This window comes from Nomascus leucogenys, chromosome 1a (genome assembly GCF_006542625.1).
Source record: "Nomascus leucogenys isolate Asia chromosome 1a, Asia_NLE_v1, whole genome shotgun sequence".
Taxonomy (NCBI): Eukaryota; Metazoa; Chordata; class Mammalia; order Primates; family Hylobatidae; genus Nomascus; species Nomascus leucogenys.
Window position 1 is genome coordinate 36,306,414 of NC_044381.1, and position 26,437 is coordinate 36,332,850.

The 26,437-nt window shown below is 50.3% G+C and overlaps 1 protein-coding gene across 2 annotated transcripts in view; it reads left to right on the top strand.

The window, feature by feature from the left end:
• The window catches only part of TBC1D2 (TBC1 domain family member 2), a 56,711-nt gene that overhangs the window by 23,814 nt on the left and 6,460 nt on the right, over nt 1-26,437 (top strand). For both annotated transcript variants that reach the window (XM_004087009.3, XM_003260546.3), the window contains 5 exons: nt 3,053-3,249; nt 10,935-11,330; nt 18,574-18,684; nt 20,965-21,152; nt 22,744-23,220. In XM_004087009.3, the coding sequence (XP_004087057.1) occupies nt 3,053-3,249; nt 10,935-11,330; nt 18,574-18,684; nt 20,965-21,152; nt 22,744-23,220 (1,369 nt within the window). The remainder of the gene's footprint in view (nt 1-3,052; nt 3,250-10,934; nt 11,331-18,573; nt 18,685-20,964; nt 21,153-22,743; nt 23,221-26,437) is intronic.

Consider the following 26,437-nt stretch of genomic DNA (forward strand, 5'->3'; position numbering starts at 1 on the left):
ATAGTGGCTCACGCTTGTAATCCCAGCACTTTGGGAGGCCAAGGCTGGAGGATTGCTTGAGCCCAGGAGTTCAAGACAAGCCTGGGCAACACAGGGAGACCCTGTCTTTACAAAAAAATAAAAAAATTAGCTGATCGTGGTGCGAGCCTGTAGTCTCAGCTACTTGGGGCGCTTAGCTGGGAGGATCACTTGAGCCAGGGAGGTCGAAGCTGCAGTGAGCCGTGATCATGCATGGGTGACAGAGTGAGAAGCTGTCAAAAAAAAGAAGAAGAAGAAAAGAAAAAGCACCCTTTGGAGCAGTCAGTGCCTGGCAAAGCCCTAGAGAGCACAACAAGCAGTCCAAGAGAAGGCCAGTGCTATATCGGATCAGTCATCATAATCATAACGCTAGCAGTTACTTCATGCCAGTGCTGCAGTAAGCATTTTTTTTGGCAACAACTTTATTAAGATATATTCATGTACTATACAATTCACCCATTTAAAATGTGTAATTCAGTGGCTTCCTATATATCCTCAGAATTATGCAGCCATCACTATAATCAATTTTAGAACATTTAACCTGAACCCTTAGTCATCAACCTTAATCCCCACTGCCCCGTAACCCTAGGTGGCCACTAATCTTTCTTTCTCTATGGCTGTGCCTGTTCTGGACATCTGCTGTGAGTGGAATATACCATGGAATATACCATGCTGTGACTGGCTTCTTTGACTTAATAGAGTCTTTTCAAGTTTCATCTGTGTGTACCAAGCACTTTACCTACCTTGACCTATTTAATTCTTACAGCAACTGGAACTGTATATATTGTATATATTGTTGTTATCCTCATTAGATTAATAAGGAAACTGAGGCATGGAAGGGTGGAGTGACTTGCTCACGGCCACAGAGTGAGTGACAGAACAAAATCTAATATATAAAGCAGATAAAAGCAGAGTTGAGGCCGGGGTGGGAGTCTGGACTCCTCCTCTGCTCCTCTTACTCCACCTTCCTCTCCCGATTAGCCCTTGAGGCACTCCTATGAAATCCAGGGCACTGATTGAACACCACTGTCTTAGGCCTCATTTTCTCTAATTATAAACTGGGCACTGTGAGGCCTGCCCTGCCTGTCCTCAGAGTTGGTGCACAGTCATGTATCAGAGGGCAGCAGTGCTACGAGGAGCTTCCTTGCTCCCCTAGACCCCATCACAGGAAGGAGAAAGAGGTACTACATATTTCTGAGCTCTGCAGGCTGCCTTGTACCCAGTGTAACCTGATTTCTCTTCGATCTGGAACAAGACTGTTCTGGTTTTGCACTCAGCAAGGCACTGTTGTTTTGTTTGTTTGTTTTGAGTCAGAGTCTCGCTCTGTTGCCCAGGCTGAAGCGCACTGGCATGATCTCGGCTCACTACAACCTCTGCCTCCCGGGTTCAAGCGATTTCTGGCTAATTTTTGTATTTTTAGTAGAAATCGGGTTTCACCATGTTGGCCAGGGTGGTCTCGAACTCCTGACTTCAAGTGATCTACCCGCCTCAGCCTCCCAAAGTGCTAGGATTACAGGTGTGAGCTACCACGCCTGGCCGAGCAAGGTACTGTTTTTGCACTCAGTGTCTGGTTCCTGTCACCTACTGGAGTAACTCTTTATCTGTTCAAGATTGGCCAGCCCTTGGCCTGGTCTCATGCTAAGTCATTTGGCCTATCCCCAAAGCCCTGCGTGTCCCCTATCCTGGGATCCCATACCACATTCTTATTTTCAACACCTTTAACACTTTAGTCCCAAGAAATAGGTAATAATTTACTAAAATGCATACTCATACAAATGAGTAATTTGGGTTAGGAGATTTAGATAAGATCAATTTACGATCCTACAAAATATCTGAGAGTAGGCAGTAAATGTGGCTGTAAGCTCAGCAGCCAAGGCAAAGAGGGAAATGCAAGCAGCTAGATTATTTCCAGTGTCCATAAGACTAAAAACATATTTTCTTATAAAAAGCAAAGCTTTTCTTGGAAGTTCCTAGGGCTGAAGGGAATTTCTTCTGCTGGGGACTCATAACAGGCATGATGTATATATCCTATGTGAACAAGCTTCTCAAGGGCCCTTGGCCACATAATCAGGCCATTAAATGTCCCTTGATGCAGGCTGATGGCAGAGACCAGAAGCACAGCTGGGTCAGGGCAGGACAAGGCAACCCAAGGGAATGATTCTCTGATGTTGGGTTTGATTTAAGAATAAAAGTTTAATGACTTGAAAACAGTGGATGGCAAACATTTTTTGTAAAGAGCCAGATAGTAACGATTTGAGGCTTTGTGGGCCATAGGGTTTCTGTTTTAAGCACTCAGTTCTGCCTTTGAGGAGTAAAAGCAGCAATAGACAGCACATAAACAAATGGGCATGGCCGTGTTCTAATAAAGCTTTATTTGTAAAAGCAGGCTGTGGGCTGGATTTGGCCTGTGAACCATAGGTTGTAACCCAGGAGATAAAAGTACTATGCATCCTTGAGACAACCAACTGTGGGGGAAATATATCTCTTAACTTAGTTTGGAATAAGAAGCAAGTTAAGTGCTTGAGCTGCTCTCTGGAGCAAGAATGCAGAGTACAGACATTCATTCTGTGTTCCTATCATCAGACAGATCTGTGTGCTTTGAAAATCTCCTGGCACATAGAGGTGGGATCCTGAAATAAGGAACAGAATATCCTGCCAGGGCTTGTGCCCGAGGAGAAAGCCACTTGGCAAACACCAGCAGGGTGGCATGAGATAGACCCATGCAGGCTGGGTGGTATCTGAAGGAAGGAGACAGGCACAGTTTAGCAGATGGGCCAGCACAGTGCAATAACATTTATGTAGGCCAGTTGTTCTCACAGTCTCACCCCTGGACAAGCTGTGTCAGCATCACCTAGGAACTTTTTAGAAGTGCAAATTCTCAAGCCCTGCCCCAGACGTATTAAATCCAGAGCTACGAAATTAGGGCCCAACTATCTGCATTTTAACAAGCCCTCCAGGTGCTTCTAAAGCAAGCTCAGGTTTGAGAACTGCTGACGTCATCAGTCATAACTTTTGCATTTCTCCTCTTGAGCAGGGAGAGAGCCAGAGGATTCTCCAAAGCCTGCACCCAAGTCTTCTCTGACCATCAATTTCGCTCAGAAAGCCAAGCGCCAGAACAACACCTTCCCATTCTTTTCTGAAGGAATCACACGGAACCGAACTGCCCAGGAGAAAGTGGCAGCCTTGGAGCACCAGGTTCTGACACTCACCAAGGAATTAAAGTCTCAGAAGGTGAGGTCTGGTCCCAGGGAGGCCCCAGGTTCCAGTGGACCCCTCCAGTTCCTGGAGCCTTTCGGACAAGCTAGATGAGATGCATTAGCCCTGCTGGGCACCAGCTACTCTCTGGTCTTTAAAGGCCAAACTGCAGAAGGTTGAAATATGCTGTTGATCACTCAAGATCCTGATGTCACTCAAAGTAAGTCACAAAAGGGCACCAAGGGCAGGTATCTCTGGAGATCTACTCTAATAACTGTCTCTTGGACCCCTCCTGGAGGGCCATGCATGGTCTCACCCCCTACCCAGAAAATGACAGTATTTAGAGGCAGGTGATCTGGATGCAGGGTCATGGGAGGGGCTGTCGATAGAACTGGGGGAGACTTTGACCTGGCAGCTGATATCTGGGCACAGATATCTGAATGACCGTCACGAGACTGTCACAGGAGAAAGCAAACAAGCAGCATGTGTGTGGCCCAGGGCTAAGCCAGGACCAACACAGAAACAGTGACAGGAATATTTGGGCTTAATATGGTAAGAAGTTAATTACGAGAGTTATAAGAGCTATACAGTAATTGTAGAAAACAGATCTCACACACACAGACATTAAAACTACTCCAAAATCCTACATCCCAGAAAGTAAATGGTATTAAAAGCCAGGGGCTACCTTATGAAGTAGTGAGGGTCCCAGGGCAGGGATGCGAGGGGGCTGCAGCTCCGGGCGGGAGCCCTCCTTTAGAGTGATAAAAGCAACTAAGTTAGGCAGTTGTTACACAAATCCCAAGGGTGGGACCTGGTAGGGCCTGTGGTGGCAGTGGCAGGCTCCACTGAGGGCCCAGACTCCTTTTCCTCTAGAGGAAGACCTAAGCTTTTGTGTTTGAACTTTGGCTGCCCAGAGGCCCTTTCTGCTTTGTTTCCCAGCCCTGACTCCAGGGGACTTAGGCTGGGGAGGTGGGGCTTATGCCCTATTACCTTCTGAATATTTCTTAGAACTTGTACATTTCTTTTCTTTTCTGCCCTGTTTTGGGGGGAAGAAATCTAGAAAAAATGCTCTCCCTATACCTAGTTTGGCCCCTCATCTGCCTTTTCTGCCCCTAAGCAGTGACCACTATCAGCAGATCTCAGGGGAACCAGCAGAGGCTTCATTCCTGGCATGTCAGAAGTTACTTTTGTTTTGTTTTGTTTTTTGAGGCAGAGTCTCACTCTGTCACCCAGGCTGGAGTGCAGTGGTGCAGTCTTGGCTCACTGCAACCTCTGCCTCCCGGGTTCAGCGATTCTCCTGCCTCAGCCTCCCAATTAGCTGGGATTACAGACACCTGCCACCACACCCAGCTAATTTTTTTTTTGTTTGTTTTTTAGTATTTTTATTAGAGACTAGGTTTCACCATGTTGGCAAGGCTAGTTTTGAACTCCTGACCTCAAGTGATCTGCCCGCCTCAGCCTCCCAAAGTGCTGGGATTACAGGCGTGAGCCACCGTGCCTGGCCAGGAGTTACATTTAGTGAAGCAACTGGTCTCTAATTGATTAGAGTTCTCAAAGGAGGGGGCTCATTTATTCATACATTCTTAACTCATGTGTTTATTCACCAAATCTTTATTAAAGGCCTGTTATGTGCATGTAGTGTTCCAGGTGCTGGGAAAGAACAGTGGGCAAAAGACACAGGCTCTGCCCTTACAGGGCTTGCATTTCATGGCAGAGACAGACATTAAACAAAGCAACACCCAAATGTGTAGTTACAACACATGAAGTCCCCTCTGCTGCTGCTTAGCAGCCCAGCTGTCTCTTCCTCCTGTCATCATGGTACTCCTGTTGTGAGGCTGCTGGACACTCCTGAGAGCTGAGAGGGCATGAAACAGAGCCATAGCAGCCACTTGATCCCTGGGCTAGTAGAGCTTAAATCCCAAACCCAAACCTGGAAAGAAAAAGAAATCCTGAATATACGGGCAGCCTCCCTTGACACAGCCTTTCTTTCTAAGACATTACGAATTGTCAGATGAAGTAGAAAGGCCCCAGGAGACCTAGATTTCATGAAAGTTTGCCCCTGATTGCTCTGCATCTCTGGAGGACTCGTCATTCTTCAATAAATAAAGGCAAGATTCTTGGAGATTAATAAGGGTTGCCCAGGCTATTGATGACTCCCATATATTCAGAGGGAAATTGTCAGGAGGAAGTTGTTGATGCATTGAAGAACCTGGATTTTTTTTTTAACCAGGTAACCTTCCGCCAAACCTCAACTTTGTGTCCTGGGACAGAGGGTCAAAAGGAGAATGAGTTGTGATTTATTTAGTTTATCTATTTATTGTTCAATATGAGTGGATTTGTGTACTCTCCAACCCATTCCACAAATGCACTTCAGTCTTCAGGGTGATTCAAAGAACCAGCCTTTAAATAAGACAGCACAGGCTCAAATTCTGGCCCTAAGCAAGTTTCTTAACCTCTCTAAGCCTGTTTCCTCTTCTGTAAATGGAGTTACAGCCATGTTTACCGGAGAGACCTGTGCCCAGATTCATAAAGCCCAGTACCTGGCACCCAGCAGCTGCCCAACAGATGCAGGCTCTGGTTGTTCTGGCAATTACTGCAGCCCTCCTGGTACCCTCCATGTCAACCTCTTCCTGCCCTACAAGCAGTGAGGTGCCCTGCTGAGGGACTCTGAGACGAGGCGGGAAGTGATAGCCCATCAGTGCCTCCAGGAAATGTGCCCTGGGGCCCTAGCAGTGATCAGGGAGCTTAGGTCTTTATTCCACATTAGGAAGGGAGGAACGGCAGCCCCATAACTCTAGGGTTTCACCTGTAGCCCAGATACTGAAACCAAAGAGGTGAGACAGAAAAAGCCAGCACAACTTCTGGGTACCCAGTGGTGCCCCCAGGCACTCAGAATGCTGCTGGGAGAGCCGCTGTCCGTCTGAGACCCTCATTAGAGTCCCATTCATCAGCTGGGAAGATGGACACCTGGACTCCCAGGAGCTACCCCTGCGAGGTACCTTCCTGCGTTTCTTTAGTGGGAAGGCACCTCCTGTCTACCTCAAGCTTCAGGAGGACATGGGAATTTGGGGTCTTATCCTGGCTGATCTGGCCATTGCCAATGGCTTTCGTGACTCTTTAGGAATTTCTATCTCAAACACTGTGAGATGCTCTTGAGAGCACATCGTGGCAAATCCCTGCCCTTGGGCACCTCACTGTCTAGTGGGGAAGAGAAGATGTGAGCATGGGAACTGCTGATATGAAGCATGGCCCCAGGACTGTCCTGAGCCTTCCCATGCATTATCTCTGTCCTTACAATAGTTTTCATCCCCTTACTCTGAAAGGGAAACTGAGGTTCTCAGAGTGTCTGCATGCTCAGGGTCTCCCAGGGACTGAGCCGGCATTTGAGGAGCTCAGAGGAGTTGGGTGACTTGCCCATGCTAGGCATCGGGAAAAGCCAGGATTGGGGCCCTAACCTCCTTCTCCAGGTCTAGCGGCTGGGCTGCCTCCTCTCCTCCATAATCTCATGGTGAGGCCCACTAAGAGACACGAACACCGAAAACTGCTCTTGAGAAAAAAATGAATGCACTCCCTGTGTACCCCCTGGTGTCATATTAAACCACGGGGTGCCTCCAATACCCATTAAGCCATTATCAGCCATTATTCCCGCACCTGCAGCACTGGTCCCACAAGAGGTTTGGGCTCTAGGAGATAGCACCAGATGGCTGATTGGCCGGGGACTGACCCTTGGAGTTGACAGAACTCCACCCAGCCTGAAGACCGTCTGCTCTGGCAGATGGAAGGCTGTTGTCTGTGGTGATGTTGGCCATCTGTTGGCGGCTGGGAATGATGAACCCCTCTGGGACCCTGCCTGTGGCCCTCTGGGGCCACCTTAGTTCAATCAGGATTACTGGGTAAAGGAACGTAATTCTTTAGGAAACTCGGTGGGGCAACGTGTAGCCTCTTACTTTCCTAGAACTCCAGCCAAAAACTTCAGAGGACATGAAAGAGGGCTGGGAGGTACCTTGGCCATGTCAGCTTGGGGAGGGACACTTGGCACTTTCTCTTTCATGCTAGAGGCAGTTCTGGTCAGAGGAGGAACCTTTAGCCCCATTCATGAGAAAGCTGAGGTTCAATGAAGAGGCCACCTGAGCCACCCTCGTTAGAGTCACCTCGTTAGATACACCCCCACGGATCCAGAATGGGAACCGAGGCCTGTACAACTCCAAAGCCCATGCCCCTTCATCTGACCCCTGCAGGGCCCCCCACTGATGAAAGTAGCAATGCCCTAAAAAGATAAAGGATTATTTTTTAAAGATGATTTATTGGCTTTTAAAAATGTAAATAAAGTGACAACTTATGACCAGGTATCAAAATCTGAGATGAACCAAACAACTCGATTGAGAAATATTAAAAGTACTACTTGGGCTGGGCATGGTGGCTCACGCCTATAACCCCAGCACTTTGGGAGGCCGAGGTGAGAGGATCTCTTGAGCCCAAGAGTTCAAGACCACCCTGAACAACATAGGGAGACCTGTCTCTACAGAAAATAAAATAATTAGCTGGGCAATGTGGTGCATGCCTGTAGTCCCAGCTACAAGGGAGACTGAGGCAAGAGAATCACTTGAGCCCAGGAGGTTGAGGCTGCAGTGAGCTGTGACTGCGCCACTGCACTCCAGCCTGGGCAACAGAGTGAGACCCTGTCTCAAAAAAAGAAAAGAAAAGAAAAACGCTTCAAAAAGCTTCATTTCATCAATCCCTCTATTTTTTTTTTTTTTTTTTTTTGAGACAGAGTCTCGCTCTGTCGCCCAGGCTAGAATGCAGTGGCACAATCTCCGCTTACTGCCAGCTCCGCCCCCAGGTTCACGCCATTCTCCTGCCTCAGCCTCCCAAGTAGCTGGGACTACAGGCGCCCGCCACCATGCCTGGCTAATTTTTTGTATTTTTAGTAGAGATGGGGTTTCACTGTGTTAGCCAGGATGGTCTTGATCTCCTGACCTTGTGATCAGACCTCCTTGGCCTCCTAAAGTGCTGGGATTACAGGCGTGAGCCACCACGCCCAGCCCAACCTCTCTATTTTTAAGAATTGGTCCTAAGACATTGCTTATAATCCAGACTTTAGGTTTCTTGAATTCATGACATTCTCACTCCTCATCTTACAAGTCCTACTGAGGCTCCCTCCCTCTGCCCTGGTTCCTTTCTTTCAAGCCTATTTTATTCTGGTACAAGAATTCTAGGGGTGGGAGGAGAGCCTCCTGGGCTAGTGTCTCAGTCTTAGATTCTGGGAGCCAAATGCGGGAAGGAGACAGCTAGATGTAATGAAATAAGCTTCAGAGTCAACTCCCCAAATTGAGGGAAAGACACCCACTGGTCCTGCTCCTAGGGCAAGTCTGAACAATGATGTCTGTTGGTTATTTCCCTGGGCAGTCATCCAAGGTAATCTCCAAATCTCAGCTGAAGCAGAAAATGGCCTAGGCCCCCAGTTATCCTGGAACCACAGGAATGTTAATCTCTCTCCACTGAGCCCTGAGAAGCTGACTTCTTCATTCTGGACATTCCAAACATTCCCTTTTGGTTTGCAATCACTGTGCTGTCCTCACCCCACCTTCCTGCCACACCCCAGGGCTCCCACAGCTCCATGGTAGCTCTTTCCTTCCTCCAGGTCTTTACTGGGACTGTGGCTTGGCCACATCTGGAGGGCCATCCCCACCCTCATCTCCCACCTGCTGCTTGACCATCTCTGGCCCTTCTCATTCTTCATGGTTTCTTTTAAATGCTCTGGACTGGTATTCCCCGCAACCTCCACCCCAGACAGAAGTCATTGCCTTTGCCACAAACACCCTTGTTCCCCTGACTTGCAGTAGATCATTCCACTGCGGTGGGTCATGTTCATTCCCACCAGCCTTTGCAGTCCTTGGAGGTGGGAACTCTCACCAGTCCCTCTCTGGGCCATGGCACCTGGCTCAGGGCCTGGCCTGGCACCGAGTGGTGCTTGGTAAAGGTTGGACGGATAGATGGGCGTGTGGAAGGAAAAGAGAGAACCAGAGAAAGGATGGTCACGAGTCCTAAGGTTCCAGAAGATGCAGGATAATGTGGTCATGTCATTAGCTTCTCCAAAAAAGTCATGGTTTTTGGCAGTTCTCCTCCAATATAGAATTGTTCTTAGCAAATAAGCCTATCCAGCCAATCCATTCATTTTAATACTTTGGTGTGGTATAATTGACATGTCTTTAGGAAACCATGTTTTTACAAATGAGAAGCACAAAGCAGGGCAGTGTTGCCTGAAAGTCATACCTACCTGGTATGAGTTCCACATGGGCCTGGCTGCTGATATCCTGATCCTGGCCCAGAATGAATTCACATCCCTGCTTTGGGACAGATAGGCCTGAGTCCAGGCGTGGCCCTCCCTGGGGAAATTACAGGCTTAAAAGGCACAGGGAGCTGAGCAGACCTTGAGTTCCTGTGTGAATCAGTTGCCCCTGCTGAGGAATAAATCAAGCTCTGTTGTTTCTGAACTTTCTAGAGTTCCTTCCACCAGCTTTGCAGGCATCGCCTGGTGGGCTGAAGGGAACTAGGCACAAATGGGTTGAATGAGGCCCTCTGTGTGTGGCTTTACATGGGGGTTGCCAGTGTATTTCCTCTTTAACCCTGCCTCAACTTGATTGGTAGTGACTGGCTGCTATATTGAGAATGATTCTGAGGCCTCAACTAGGCTGTGCAGGAAGAAGTATGGGAGATTAATTAGTAATGTCTGCCACAGGGATGAGAGGGAAGAATAATGCCACATAGCTGCCACCCCTGGTTTTCTTAGTGACTGAGCACAGGCTTTGGAATCTGGCCGATTGAGATTGAATTCCACTCTACTCTCTGCTGGGCCTCAGTTTGTTCATCCCTGAAATGGATGTGTATATGTCAGGGTATGGGTTCAGCTGTTGTAACAAAAACGTCTCCACTGGGCATGGTGACTCACACCTGTAATCCCAGCACTTTGGGAGGCCAAGGTGGGCAGATCATTTGAGTCCAGGAGTTTGAGACCAGCCTGGCAACATGGCAAAACCCTGTCTCTACAAAAAAATACAAATATTAGCCTGGTGTGTTGGCATGTTCCTGTGGTCCTAGCTACTTGAGAGGCTAAGGTGGGAGGATCAGCTGAGGCCAGGAGATTGAGGCTACGTCCGTGCCACTGCACTCCAGGCTGGGTAACAGAGGGAGATGCTATATAAAAAAAAAAAAAAAGTTTCAAAGCACTGTGGCCCAAAACGAGTGAGAAATTTCTCACTCACATTAAGAACCCAGAGGTAGGTGAGCAACTCTGAGCTGGGGGGGCAGCCCTTTCTCAACATGTACCTTCTGCTATGGGTCTGAGGCAGCCACTCTAGTTCCTGCCACTTCCCAGCCAGAGGCAAAGAAAACTGGACCAGGGAGCATGTGTCTAGTGGTTTTAAAGGTAGGACCCAGAAGCTGCCCATCTCACTTTTCATTTCCCATTTAGGCAGAATAGTCACTTGGCTACACCTCACCATGGCTTGGCTGGGAGATGCAGTTTTAAGCTGGGGAACCATGTGCCCAGCTAACAGTCACTTGAACAGAGAAGGAGAAACTGAGTGTCAGGATAAGATGCCCCAGGGATGCTGCTGGGCACCTCTCAGGGTGGTTAGGAGAACTACTGATAATGTATGCCCCGCTCTGGCGCCCAGCAGGCCCTCCCTGAGCTCACAAGATGCTTCCCTGTCCCTGCCCAGGAGCTGGTGAAGATCCTGCACAAGGCACTGGAGGCCGCCCAGCAGGAGAAGCGGGCGTCCAGCGCATACCTGGCGGCGGCTGAGGACAAGGACCGGCTGGAGCTGGTGCGGCACAAAGTGCGGCAGATCGCCGAGCTGGGCCGGCGGGTGGAGGCCCTGGAGCAGGAGCGGGAGAGCCTGGCGCACACAGCGAGCCTACGGGAGCAGCAGGTGCAGGAGCTACAGCAGCACGTGCAGCTGCTTATGGACAAGAACCACGCCAAGCAGCAGGTCATCTGCAAGCTCTCTGAGAAGGTCACCCAGGACTTCACGCACCCCCCTGACCAGTCTTCTTTGCCCCCCGACGCTGCTAACAGGGACTTCCTGAGCCAGCAGGAGAAGATAGAGCACCTGAAGGTAGGGGCCTTCCCTCCAGGGCCTGCCAGTCCTGCCGGTCCTCTTTCCCAGCCCTCAGGGAAGGTGCGCTCTCCACCCTTAAGGGTTTGCTAGGTGGAGTGGGGATACCCCTTCATTCTAGAATATTCACATTAGAAACACATGTTGGTGGGAATATTGCTCTACACTTCTTCACTTTCTTTACCACAAGGCCCAGTGCAGTTTGCCTGGGCCTTGATTGACCCATTAACCAGTAGCCCTGGGATCCTGGACTACTGAAAAGTGAAGATGCCTCTAGATTATCAAATGAGAGATGAAAGCCCGACTAGCTGAGTGTGGGGCCTGGCCTGGTCAACCTCCCTTAGTGCCATCCCAGTGCACCCGAGAGCCCTAAGGGGCCAGCACGACCCTCCCCCTACAGTCCTGCGCCTGCACACTGTACAGATGACCTGCAGCTACCAATAGTCACCGCTCCCATCTGTAGAATTTATAGGGTGTTTCCTGTGTACCAGGCACTGCCCTCGGTGGGTGCATCACCACATTTAGTCCTCGCGCCAGCCCTGTGAGGTGAGGCAGCCGCTGGTATGCTCCCCCTTTACAGATGTGAATGCTGAGGCTGAGAAAGGTTAAGGAGGCTGCCCAGGGTCATGTGCTGAAGAAGTGGGGCAGCTGGAGATGGGTTGGAGCTCATGTCTGCGGTCTGGTCTGTCTGCTCAGCTGCCGCTTCTAGCTACTGCTCCCCCTTTCCTCCCCTTCTTTCCCCTTCTCAGTCCCTATCTTTCCCTAGGCTTCCCCATCCAACAGGGACCAGTGGTGTCACAGGGGGTAGGAACTATGTGAAGTGTGTTGCCTGCTGTGACCCGCAGCCTCCTCTCTAGAGGGTTGTGACAGGAACTGTCCCACTGGGAGGCCTGTGGCTGTGGAGTGCACTCATAGCCTCCACTGTCCCTAAAGGGAGCCATACAACCAGGGTTCGTCCTGCCCCAAACCCTGCCACTCACAACCACATATGTAAAGTCAGATGCCATATAATAACGGGCTGCATATGTGATAATCCCATAAGATTACAGTGAAGCAGAAAAATCCCTATCACATAGTGACATCATAGCCGTCATAACATCATAGCACAACATGCTACCTTTTCTATGTTTACATGTGTTTAGATACACAAATGCCATTATGTGACAGCCACCTATGATATTCAGTACAGTAACAGGTGCACAGGTCTGCAGCCTCGGAGCAATAGGCTACGCCATCTAGCTAGGTGCATAGTAGGCTAAATCACCTAGGTTTGTCTGCATCCAGTCTATAATGTTTGCACAACAGTGAAATCACCTAATGACGCATTTCTCAGAGTGTATCCTCATCATTAAGCCACACGAGACTGTACATATAGACATATAACCTTGAGAACTCTCGTGCTACTGTATCAAAGAACTACTTGGTGAGGGCAGATGGAGAAAGAAAAAAAAAAGAAATCAGGAAGCTTTTGAGAGAAAAGCTCTCGGTGGGCAGTGTTGAACAGTGGCCACCACCCAAGCTTTGAAGTCAGACTGACCTCTTTGACTCTTGGCTCTGCCTCTTTCTGGCTGTGTGACTTTAGGCATGCTATCTCACCTCTGTGTCAAATAGCCCAACTAGTCCTCTTGACTAGGGCTGTTAGAAGGATAAAGGAAAAGGACGTGAAACCTGATTCCCTTCCCTTTCTTTCAGCAAAGACTGAAAACCCACATAACCAGTTCCCAAATCTTTTCCCTTATTTAGTCTGAAATCAGAGATTCTTTTGGGTTAAAAGAAAACATAACCTTTCCAATGCAAATACAGCTAGATGATTTGAAAGCTCTCAGCCCTCCACACAGCAGGGAAAACTGCTTCCATCGGATTGCTTTTCTACCCTGCCTGCCCCCAGCCAGGCGGCTTCCTCTTCCCTCCACCCATACTACCGGAATCCACTGTGCAAGCCCCGGTAGAGCAGCATGGAGGTCAGAAAGATTTGTGGTGGCACACACCTGTGTTCCCATCTACTCTGGAGGCTGTGGTGGGAGGATCGCTTGAGCCCAAGAGGTGGAGGCTGCAGTGAGCTGAGATCGTGCCACTGCACTCCAACCTGGGTGAAGGAGTGAAACACCATCTCAAAGGAAAAAAAAAGAATGCTAGATCAGCCAGGTGGCTCCAGACAGCCTGAGAGTTGATTGTAATCATGGACTCACTAGGAGACTCAGTGTGCCCCTGAATTTACATATTCAGGAATTTTGTTTTTTATTTTATGTGTTTTTTTTTTTTTTTTGAGATGGAGTCTCGCTCTGTCGCCAGGCTGGAGTGCAGTGGTGCGGTCTTGGCTCATTGCAAGCTCTGCCTCCCGGGTTCATGCCATTCTCCCGCCTCAGCCTCCTGAGTAGCTGGGACTACAGGTGCCCGCCACCACACCTGGCTAATTTTTTTTGTATTTTTAGTAGAGACAGGGTTTCACTGTGTTAGCCAGGATGGTCTCGATCTCCTGACCTTGTGATCTGCCCACCTCAGCCTCCCAAAGTGCTGGGATTACAGGCATGAGCTACCACGCCTGGCCATGAATTTTCTTTATCAGTGAGCTCAGCTACATGGAGACTCTGGATATGTGATTCACATTAACCAAGAATACACTTGCTCAGATGATCCTCAGAGGCCCAGTGTTTTGTGCTTTGTGCTTTGTGCCTTAAAGGGTTGCTTAAGGCCAGGCATGGGTGGCTCACACCTGTAATGCCAGCATTTGGGGAGGCTGTGGCAGGAGGATTACTTGAGGCCAGGAGTTAGAGACCAGCCTGGGAAACATAGCGAGATCCCATCTCTACAAAAAATAAAAAAATTAGCCAGGCACAGTAGCACGTGCCTGTAGTCCCAGCTACTTGGGAAGCTGAAGCTAGAGGATTGCTCAAGCCCAGGAGTTCAAGACCAGCCTAGGCAACATAGCAAGACCCTGTCTCTAAAAAAAAATAAAATAAATTTGCTAGATATGATGGCACCCGCCATAGTCCTAGCTACTCAGGAGGCTGAGGTGGGAGATTACTTGAGTTGCCCAGGAGTTCAAGGCTGTGGTGAACTGTGATCACGCCACTGCACTCCAGCCTGGACAACAGAGTAAGACGCTGTCTCTATTAAAAAAAAAAAAGAGAGAGAGAGAGAAAGAGTTGCATGTAGTTGGTGTTCCTTATTTTTTAGCTTTTAGAAGACCCATCAAATATCCATTGTCTTGAGTTTGAGGACAGAGAGTGTTCAGGTTTCCTGCCTGCCCTGTGATTGAGGAACCCAACTTTAGGGAATGCCCCTTGTTATTCAGACTTTGGTTTTGAGAACAGGATCATTGATCTCTTGAATATCCGATCTGGAAAGACTCAGAAATCTAGTCTGCCCCACTCATTTTCTGGCAGGGACAGCTGAGCTGGGGCGAGGGAGAAGCACTGGCCCAGGGTCAGGCAGCAAGAGGCAAGGCTGCAGCTGGAACCTGGCCTCCCACGCCCAGGCCACTGCCTTCCAGACAGCACAGGGCCTAGTCCATAGGCATGGCCCAAAGAGAATTCCCGGGCTCCTGCTTCCTGCAAAGGTAGGCAGGCTGGCTCTCTTCTTCCCTGGTCCCCCTTCTCCAGGGTTTTCCTTCTTTCATTCCACTGGTGACTGTCCTGTGGCTTTTCTCTTTTCTGAGGTTTTTCTTTTTCCTCCCTACAGTTCTGAGCCAAGACGAGCACTCAAGGTAGGGCATCGAGCTGGAGGGGGAGGTACTACCCGACGCCACCCACTGCCACTGCTGTTCCAGGCTGTGCTCACTCTGCCTCCCTGTCCGGCATGTCTGTGCCTTCCCTGGGGCTGGAAGCAGGGTATCTTATGTGACAAAAGCCTTCTTTCCAAAGCCTTAGAAATACCAGTGTGTGGCTGAGCATGGTGGCTCGCAATCCAGTGCTTTGAGAGGCCACGGTGGGAGGACTGCATGAGGCCAGGAGTTTGAGACCAGCCTGGGCAACATAATGAGACCTCGTCTCTACAAAAAATTAAAAATTAATTAGCTGGGTGTAGTGGCACACACATGTAGTCCCAGCTACTCAGGGGCCTGAGACAGGAGGATCACTTGAGCCCAGGAGGTCAAGGGTGTAGTGAGCTATGATCATGCCATTGCATTCTAGCCTGGTTGACAAAGTGAGACCCTGTCTCTAAAAATAAAAAAAGAAAGAAAAATAAATAAATATCCATGAGCACATCTAGGCCTGGGAGGAGGAAGGGGTGGTACCAAGGAGGGAGACCCAGCGGTGTGGAGCAGTGGCCGGTGCCAGAGCTGGGTCTGCTTTCTCTACGCAGTGTCTGCTGAGCACCTGCCACGGGCTGAACACACCTGGGTTTGGATCCTGGCTCTCTTTCGTGACAAGGAGAACTTACTTTCTCTGTGTGTGTTTCCTCATCTGTTAAATGGGAATTAGGGCACTTTAATATTTATCCCACAGCCTTGTGGATGTGAGGGAGATGGGCCAGGTCATGGTAGGTCCTTTCCTCCCTTGCGGGGGGCTTGTTGTATTTTCCCGGGCATTGGATTCGGAACTCTGTCAGCCAACTGAGGGGGTGGGTGCAGGGTGGGGAATAGTAGCTCTCGAGCTGTCACGCAAACTCAGTGAGGAAGACGATGCTCATGCTCACGTTGCACTTGCCACATGCCAGGCACCATTCTGAGCCTTTTGCACATATTAACTCACTGAATCCTCTCCCAGCCACATGAGGTAGTACTGTTATTATTCTCATTTTCCAGATGAGAGGATGAGGTTAAGTAACTTGTCCAGGGGCTCAGTGGTCAAGACAGAATTTCCACCCAGACAGCGTGCCCGCAGCATTCATGCCACTGACCACCAGGCGGTGCCGGTACATGGCCAACGCCAGCGTCTTTGATGTGTTGTTATACTGTCTGATGGGTAGGAGAGGTCACATAAGCCTGCATGCGTGTAGCCAGGAGACACCAAAGGACAATGCATGGAAGGCAGGGACTAGAGTGGGCATCCAGGTGGATTCCAGCTGGTGGGGAGCTCAGATGGTGCCCAGCAGGAAGTTTGGTGATTAAGGCTTTAGAATGAGACAGTCCTGGCCGGGCACAGTAGCTCACGCCTGTAATCCTAACACTTTAGGAGGCCGAGGTGGAAGGATTGCTTGAGGCCAGGAGTTTGAAAACAGCCTGGGAAACATAGTGAGACCTCATCTCTACAAAATCAAAAAATTAGCTAGGCGTGGTGGTGCCTGCCTGTAGTCCCAGCTACTTGACAGGCTGAGGTGGGAGGGTTGCTTGAGCCCAGGAGGTTGAGGCTGCCATGAGCTATGATCACACCACTGTACTCCAGCTTGGGCGACAGAGCAAGACAAACAAACAAAAAGAATCAGACAGACCTGGGTTTGGTCACATCTGCCTTATACTGGCTGTGCCTTAGGCAAGTTGCCTACCCTTTCAGAGCCTCTGAGGCCTCATCTGTGTCACAGGAATAAGAAAAGAACATCCCTTCTAGGGTTGCTGGGAGGATGAAGTGAGAGAATATCTGCCGTGTGGTGTTGGTGATGGGGGTGATGCCGGAAGCCTGCACAGCCTCTGTATTCATAAGTTTCTATGTCTCCAGACACTAAAGTGTTAGACTCCAGAGAGAGTGGGGAGTGGTCCAGGAAAGGCCTGATGCTCATGGGAGACTGGTCCCTGCACCACAAACAAGATTTTCACTTCTTGCCATGTAAGGATAGGATATGGGGACCGTGGAGAAGAAGCAGGCAGAAACTTGCCAGCAGAGTGGCTGGCACACATAGCAGCATTTTTGAGAGGCAGTGAAGCTGGTTTTTTATCTAGGTCAGGGACAGGATTGGATAGGGGGAGGAGGGTGGCGCCAGGGGTTGGAACTGCCTGGGTCCAGCCAGGAGAAGGCAGAGAGTAAGCTGAGTGGATGCACAGCCTTTCAGCCTTGGCACAGTGAGGGAGATGAAAGCAGGGGTGGCTGGGGTTGGGGCACCACAGAGAGCCCCAGTGGAGTGGTGAGGGGTGATGTGATGAAGTCAACGGGGGGCATTCATTCCCTGCCCTGGGAGCAGAGGCCCTTCTAGTGTGTCAGGCTCTGGGCAGAGGGCAGCAGCCCCTGGGCATGCATCGGAGCTTCCAGCCTGGGAAGACCTTGGAGATCATCTTGGCCAGAGTGAAGACCCACCCAGGGAGGGCCAGGACCACCTGTGGGCTGTGCACATGTGACCCTGATGAGGAAGTGCCCCAAACTACATGTCATGTTCTTCATTTCCAAATCAATCAGGCCATGTGGGAGTCATCCTTGCTGCAGCATCACTTGCACTCGCCTCCAGCCCATACATCAATGGGAGAGAAAGGGCCTGAGTTTCAGCGTAAATACCCTGGAATTGTGAGATATAGCTCTAAGAATGTGTTATGTGACTGAACGGCTTCTGTAATGTCCATCCCAGCAGAATTGAGAGCCACTGCTATAGCTGATCCTTCTCTGAGGCTCAGGTCCTTGCTTGAACCTTCCTAGTGCTTGTCTGGCTTCTCCTTGTATGCCCCAGCAGCAGGGAGCTCATTCCTTCCACTGGATGGGCAACTTGCAAAAGGAAAACTCAGAGATGTTCATCACAGCATTATTCATAATCAAAAACCAATGGCAAACACCCCGGGGTCAAATTTAAAAATGACAGGAAAAGGATTATGAGTAAGTTCTGGTAAATTCACCCAATAGAATCATCACCAGAGGTTAAAAATGATCATTGGGAAGCTTATGTAGCAACATTGAAAGGTTTTACAAAGTGACACTGAGTTAATTTTACAGTATGATTGTAAATATATGATAAAATACGTTGATTTTAAAAACAAACACTACTTGAGCACTTGCTATGTTTTGGTCCCTGTACTTAGTGTTATCACACATTATCTCACTTAGTCTCCCAACTGCCCAGTAGGTTAGTTGGTATTTGCCCCTTTTACAGATGAGGAAACAGAGGGTCAGAGTGGTTCAGTGGCCTGCCTGAGGCCTTCCAGCCAGGACATCAGCCAGGGCTTAAATTCAGACCTATTGGTCTGTTTACCACATCATGCTGACATCAAGAATAGAGAAGCATGCTATGAGTGTTTTATCTTTCTTTCAGACTTCCTCTTCTGTTGCCATTATTGGAAATTTCTAAAGAAAAGAAGCTTTGGGGGCTCATTTGAGGGTGTGACTCCCCAGGACCAGGGAGATGTTTGTGTCCAACTCGTAACATATTTTGCTTTCTTCTCCAGGATGACATGGAAGCTTACCGGACCCAGAACCGCTTCCTCAACTCCGAGATCCACCAGGTCACAAAGATCTGGAGAAAGGTGGCTGAGAAGGAGAAGGCTCTCCTGACGAAGGTGCGGGGTGGGGCCCTGTTCAGGCCGTCTCCATCCCCGGCCCCTCTGCTGGTCCCCATGCTGCTCACTCCTTCTCACTCTCCTCATTTCCTTTCTGCCCCTCTCCCTCTGAACTGACCCCTTGTGAGTAGGGCCCATATCAGGTTCTTCTCCAGACCCCTGTGGTCTGGGGATTGAGTCATTTGTTCAGCAGCATTCACTAAGTAGCTATGGGGAAGGGACATCAAGACCAATAAGGCTGGTTCCTGCCTGCAAAGAGGGTGTAGACTAGTGAGGGAGTGTAACACAATCAAGATGCACTTGGGGCCGGGCGCAGTGGCTCACGCCTGTAATGCCAGCACTTTGGGAGGCCAAAGTGGGCGGATCACAAGGTCAGGAGATCAAGACCATCCTGGCTAACACGGTGAAACTCCGTCTCTACTAAGTATACAAAAAAAAATTAGCCAGACAAGGTGGTGGGCGCCTGTAGTCCCAGCTACTCAGGAGGCTGAGACAGGACAATGGCGTGAACCCGGGAGGCGGAGCTTGCAGTGAGCCAAGATCACACCACTGCACTCCAACCTGGGCTACAGAGCGAGACTCTGTCTCAAAAAAAAAAAAAAAAAAAAAAAAAAAGATGCACTTGGGCTTGTGGGATTCTTGGGGGCCCAAAGGGAGGAAGGAAAGTCAGGGAGGGCTTCCTGGAGGAGGTACCTTCTGAATTGAGTCCTAAGGATGAGTTAATGTTATCCAGGCAAGCAGTGGAGAAGGATCTTCCAGGAAAAGAGACAGCATAGTAAAGATGTGTAGTCTGAGAGGTGAGGGGCAGGGCTGGGGAGAGTGAGACATGAGGCTGGAGATGAGGAGTTTGGAGTTTATTCCAAGGAAACTGAGGAGCTGAAAGATTCTGAGTGGAGAAGTCCTCAATCAGACTTCTGTTCCTGTTCCGAGAAGACTGCTGTGACTGCTCAGGAGGGTGGGCTTGAGGAGGTGAGCCTGGAAGTGGGGAGATTGTTTGGAATCAGCAGCAGAAATCCCTGAGAAGGGGCCAGGTGCGGTGGCGCAGGCCTGTAATCCCAGCACTTTGGGAGGCCGAGGCAGGTGGATCCCTTGGGGCCAGAGTTCAAGATCAGCCTGGGCAACATGGTGAAGCCCCGCCTCTACCGAAAATACAAAAATTAGCTGGGCGTGGTGGTGCACACCTATAATCCCAGCTACTCAGGAGGCTGAGGCACAAGAATCATTTGAACCCCAGAGGTAGAGGTTGCAGTGAGCCAAGATCATGCCACTGCACTCCAGCTTGGGTGACAGAGCGAGACTCTCTCGGGAAAAAAAAAAAAAAAAAAAGGAATCCCTGAAACAGGTGTTAATGATGGGACTCAGGAAGCAGCCCAGGCAACAGAGGTGGGCACCAGGTGGGATAGGTAGAAGAACAGGCACAGAGGATGGCTTGGAGCTGGTGCCCGGCAAGTGTTTGCAGATGGCGACCGGGCAAGGGTGCAACAGAATTGTTCCCCTGCTGTCACCCAGGATGAGATAGGATTCGGGGTGGCCCAGAGGTCATGGCAGTGCTATGAGCAGATTTTCACTGTCCCCATCTCACAAAAATGGAAAACAAGGAACTTTCCTGACTTGCCTAGCACCACCCAAGTTGTATAAATGGAAACACAAAAGTTCAAGGCGAGGTAGGGTTGCGGGGAGTGTCCCAAGCAAGGGAAGAGGGTGCAGGAGGGCTGTGAAGCGGGAGGGGTGTGTGTTGGAGGAACAGAAAGAGCCTAGGTGGCAACAGCAGAGGGCACGAGGGCAGTGTCCATCCCCTGGGCGCTGCTTAGTCATACCACCTGCAGAGCTTGCTCTGTGCCAGGCACCATGGGAAGGGCTTTATACACATCCGCTCATCTGATCCTCACCCAAATCCTGAGGCAGACTCTGTATGATCCTCATTTTACAGATGAAGAAGTTAAGGCACAGAAAGGTTAAGTAACTTGCCACAGGCCACACAGCTAGCAGTGGCTGAACCAGGATGGCACCGTAAGCTGTGTAAGAGCCTGTGCTGTCTCTGCACACCCCTCTCCTCTCTTCTGAACCAGCTCCAACCTGGGCCTGGGCCTCTCTTGCCTGCCTTGCTGTAAACCACTGGCCTCAGGGCCTATCTCCTTTCCCTTATACGAAGGTCTGGGAGTCGGGTGTGGGGCAGATGAGAGCTGGAAGGGCTGTGCTGCCTAAAGCTGTTCAGGCCTCAGGCCTCTGGGGCAGCCCAGCTCCCACCAGGTAGCCTGACCAGCCTTTCCGTGTTTGCAGTGCGCCTACCTCCAAGCCAGAAACTGCCAGGTGGAAAGCAAGTGCCTGGCTGGTCTGAGAAGGCTGCAGGAGGCCCTGGGGGACGAAGCCAGCGAGTGCTCAGAACTGCTGAGGCAGCTCGTCCAGGAGGCACTGCAGTGGGAAGCTGGGGAGGCCTCATCTGACAGCATTGAGCTGAGCCCCATCAGGTGAGCCTGGCGGCCCAGGGAGGGCTGGTCTATGTGAGCTGGTGGCTCCTCCCCAGCTGCCTTGCTGCCAGGTCCTGCCAACCATGTGCAAGTCCTGCACAGTATTACCTCCTCTGATCTTCACATGCATTAGTGTGCAGCTGCAGCTGAGATGGTTTACGCTCAGAGGAGGCAGCCGCCTACCACGGCCCTATAGTACATTTGCGGCACAGGCTGCCTCCAGAGCCCCATGCTTTCCATTTCTCCAGGCTGCCTCCCAAATGTGGCTGCCTCCCAGATGTGCCTGTCAGAGAGGGGACGAGGGGAAACAAGCAGGCCATCTCCTCTGCACCAAGCCCTTGCTGAGCACAGTGGACATGGGCGGTTAAATATAACAGAAAGGAGGGTGGCTATGCTCGAAGGCCCCTGGAGGCTGAGTAGTCCAGTGGCAGGAGCTCGAGCTTTGGAGCCAGTCCTGGCCCTCTCGCCGTGTGACAATTCCCTTTACCTTTCTGAGCCTTGTACTCAGCCTCCGTAAGATGTGTGCAAAGAGCTGGGCACAGCGGCTCACACCTGTAATGCCAGCACTTTGGGAGGCTGAGGTGGGCGGATTTCTTGAGGCCAGGAGTTTGAGACCAGCTTGGGCAATATATTGGAATCCTGTCTCTACAAAAAAAAAAAAAACCACAAAAATTAGCCAGGAGTGGTGGTGCACGCCTGTAGCCCCAGCTACTCGGGAGGCTGAGGTGTGAGGATCACTTGAGCCTAGAAGCTTGAAGCTGCAATGAGCTGAGATTGCACCACTGCACTCCAGCGTGGGCAACAGAGTGAGGCCCTGAAAAGAAAGAAAAAGAAAGAAAGAAAAAGAAAGAACAAAAGAAAGAAAGAGAAAGGTGGGAGGGAGGGAAAGAAAGAAAAGGAAAGAAAGGAAGGAAAGGAAAGAAGGAAGGAAAGGAAAGAAGGGAGGGAGGGAGGGAGGGAGGGAGGAAGGAAGGAAGGAAGGAAGGAAGGAAGGAAGGAAGGAAGGAAGGAAGGAAAAAGAAAAGATTTGGGCAAACACACCTGCTTTGTAGGATCATTAGGATTAAATGAGATTGTGCAGGCAGGGCACAGAGTGGAGGTGAGTCAACATTGAATAAATCAAAGGCCGTCTGGAATGGGTCCCCAGCTGTTCCACCTGTCTGTCATTGGTGCTGTCTGTTCCCCGTCCATCCCTGCGCTTACTGGCTGTGGTAAGTGGGGTTCTGTATTCACAGTGCAGGACTCCTTGGGCCTAAGGCTGCATGGAGTAATAAGAGGGTCCTTTATATTTGCATAGAATTAGTAAATATCTCTTGAGCATTTACTGTGTACCAGGCACTATCTAGGCCCCCAGCGTCTTACAACAGAGGATCTCATTGGGTCTTTAGGAGGCAGAGCAGGGATTCCTTATACCCATTATACAAATTCGCAACCTGAGGTTGGGAGAACTGAAGTGACCTGCCCAGAGCTATGTGGTTAACCCTCAGTGAAAGCAGGGCAGGAACCTGGCCTGGGGTCCTCCCTGTCCCCACCACCCCTTATCTAGGGAAGGGCTCTGCAAGGTGTTGCTAACATGGACTTTTGCTGGCAGTGAGTATGATGAGTATGGCTTCCTGACGGTGCCCGACTATGAGGTAGAAGACCTGAAGCTGCTGGCCAAGATCCAGGCCCTGGAGGTACGCTCCCACCACCTGCTGGGCCTCGAGGCTGTGGATCGGCCGCTGCGGGAGCGCTGGGCTGCCCTGGGCAATCTTGTGCCCTCAGCTGAGCTCAAGCAGCTACTGCGGGCAGGAGTGCCCCGTGAACACCGGCCTCGTGTCTGGAGGTGGCTGGTCCACCTCCGTGTCCAGCACCTGCACACTCCAGGCTGCTACCAGGAACTGCTGAGCCGGGGCCAGGCCCACGAGCACCCTGCTGCCCGCCAGATTGAGCTGGACCTGAACCGGACCTTTCCCAACAACAAACACTTCACCTGCCCCACCTCCAGCTTCCCCGACAAGCTCCGCCGGGTGCTGCTGGCCTTCTCCTGGCAGAACCCCACCATCGGCTACTGCCAGGGCCTGAACAGGTGAGCCGCCAAAGCCCAGTGAAGGTGTGACCTTTACCTTTTGGAGCACAGGTCCCCAACCCTCAGACCGTGGACAGGCAGCCATCTGTGGCCTGTTAACAGGGCCACACAGCAGGAGGTGAGCAGTGGGCGAGAGAGCATTACCACCTGAGCTCTGCCTCCTGTCAGATCAGCGGCAGCATTAGATTTTCACAGGAGCGTGAACCCTATTGTGAACTCTGCATGTGAGGGATCTAGGTTACGTGTTCCTTATGAGAATCTAACGCCTGATGATCTGAGGTGGAGCAGTTTCAAAACCACCCCTCCCCCACCCCAGTCCGTGGAAAAATTGTCTTTCACGAAACCGGTCCCTAGTGCCAAAAAGGTTGGGGATCGCTGTTTTAGAGCACTGCTGTTTCTCTTTGGAGCCTCCCAAGAACCTGGAGACATGAGCCCAGGTTCCCCACCCACAGGCCGGTGAGAGGACATGTTCAAGACAGAGATGTGCCAGAGCTCAGAGCTCCAGGCCCCTTGTTCCGGCTCTCTCCTTTGATTGGTGCTTGGGGACGTACGACTTACATGGCCTCTCAAACTTTGGCCTGCTGGAATCTACAGGGTAAGGCCCCACTCACATATGGCAGGACTCTCTGGATCAGGAATCATTTGCTTTCAGTGAAACCCATGCAGAAGACCCAGGGAAAAGAGACTTTCTAAATGTTACAAGGGGAGTTCACAGAAGCCAGGAAAAGAAAACAGAGCTGAGGACCAGATGGTCATTGGAAGCCAAGGCAGCTGCTGTCTGCAGCAGGGCCGCAGCCCTGCACAACCCCAGGGGGCAGCCTTTGTGCCACAGTCCTGGGATGCCATCCCCTGAGCTCGTATAGCACCAAGGTACTGCTCTGCTGCCCTCTGCAGCTGCATGGCATCTGGCCTCTCTTCATTCTCTGCGTCTGCTTCCTTCTCTCTCAGCAGACCAGCCTCTGTCCATTCATTCATTGGACATTTAGGGACCATCGAAGCTGTTAGAATGGAGACCTCAGCCCCTGAGTCTTGGGCCTTTCAGCGAGTCTTCCCACCCCACCCCTCATGTTCCAGTTCTAAATTCCCCAAAGGAAGAATCTGATTGGCCCAGCCAGGAATAATTTCCACTTCTGGTCCAATTGGTAGGGGACGCAGGGAGGGACTGGGGTTAGGGGATGAGGTCACCTGGTTCACAGGGCTGTCTCCCCTCCAAGACTGTGAGGCACTGTCATCCCCCTGCTCCAGCCCCAGCTATTTCAGTAGACGCTGCATAGTTGCAAATATTTTCCCAAAGCAAGTTTTCACTCAATTTAATTTAAACACACATATACCTAAGCAAAATTTACATAAGCCATGCTGCTTTTTTTTAGAATAGGTGGTGTGTGACATTTATTTAGCACAGAATCAACATTCAGTGTCCTTACTCAAATTTGAGTGGTTCCCAAAGGTAGATATTTTTCATACTCTATTTCCAGCCTAAAATTGGGTGAAATTGAGCATGTATATGTACAATTCCTGGGAATTAAGAGCTAAACTCCAACAGTAATGCCTCTCAGTCAAAGCCTCCTTGGAAAATATGTTCAGATTTCATGCCACACTAAATGTCTGCCACAGGTCAGGTCTGTAGAAATTTCATTCATTCAACAGTCTGACAAAAGCCCCTGTACTTCTCATTTGTTTGAACATGTTAAAATCCAGAAGAAACAAAACCTGCAAAGCCTCTTCTAAGAATAGCTATGAAGGGAGCTGGAAGCTATGAGATCAGAATGAATAATAATTTTTGCATTTCACACAAAGGCCAGGTAGGAAGTAATGCATAATGGGGGCCTCTTGGATTCCAGGTGTTTAACACCTGATGGCATTTAATCCTCACAAAAACCTTCACTGGCGCCACCATGCCCAGATGAGACATGAGAGAGTCTGAGAGGCTGAGGAACCTGCCTATTGCCTCACCACAAATGCTGGCCTAGCCAACTGCTCACCCTGGCCCCCGGCCCCCAGCCCCCAAACCCAGTCCTTTCTACAACCTGCTCTCCAAATAGCAGTAGTCACAGGCTGTGCTGAAGCCTCCCAGAAACCTTTCTCCTATGTAGATGTAACCTTCTCGAGACCTGCTTTTGGAGTTCAACCTGTGCTGAAGGGGCAGAAAAAAATCCTATAACAGGAGGGGTACTTGAGATAAGCCTCATAGAAGGAGAGAAGCTTCTCCCTGTGTGGAAGGAGGCAGCACACAGGCCACAGAGAGGTGCAGAAGGGACAACTAAGACCAAGAGAGGCGGAAGGCCCCCAGACGGGTTTTCTAAAATATCTTTCTCTGAATAGTATTTTTACTTAAATTTGATATGCAAGTGCAGATAATTGGTATTCATGTAAATATTTACTGCTTAAAATAGAAAGTTACTTGTAATAGGCCGGGCACGGTGGCTCACGCCTGTAATCCCAGCACTTTGGGAGGCCGAGGCGGGCGGATCACAAGGTCAAAAGATCGAGACCATCCTAGCCAACATGGTGAAACCTTGTGTCTACTAAAAATGCAACAATTAGCTGGGCGTGGTGGCATGCGCCTGTTATCCCAGCTACTCAGGAGGCTGAGGCAGAGGCGGGAGAATCACTTGAACCAGGGAGGCAGAGGTTGCAGTGAGCCGAGATCGCACCACTGCACTCCAGCCTGGTGACAGAGCAAGACACCATCTCAAAAAAAGACAACGTTACTTATAATAGAAAGCCTGTTCAAATGTAGCAAGTGCAATGTATTCTTTTGGAGGCTCTAAACCCAAGCCTGCGGGTCCCTGACACATGTCTTCTTTGCCATCTAGTGGTAGCCATTAGAACTGCATGTGTGGGCCCAGCGCCGTGGCTCACGCCTGTAATTCCAGCACTTTGAGAGGCCGAGGTGGGTGGATCCCTTGAGCCCAGGAGTTTGAGATAGCCTGGGCAACACGGCAAAGCCCTGTCAAAAAATACCAAAAAACAAAAAACAACCTAACAACCTAGCCAAGTGTGGTGGCACATGCCTGTAGTTCTAGCTACTCGGGAGGCTGAGGTGATAAGGAGGCAGAGGTTGCAGTGAGCCATGATCATGCCACTGCACTCCAGCCTGGGCAACAGAGTGAGTCTCTGTCTCAAAAAAAGAAAAGAAAAGAAAAAGAACTGCATGTTTGATGTCTCAAGTTGACAGACCCTGCCTCTAAGGCAACAAATCCAGCTTGTTTAGTGA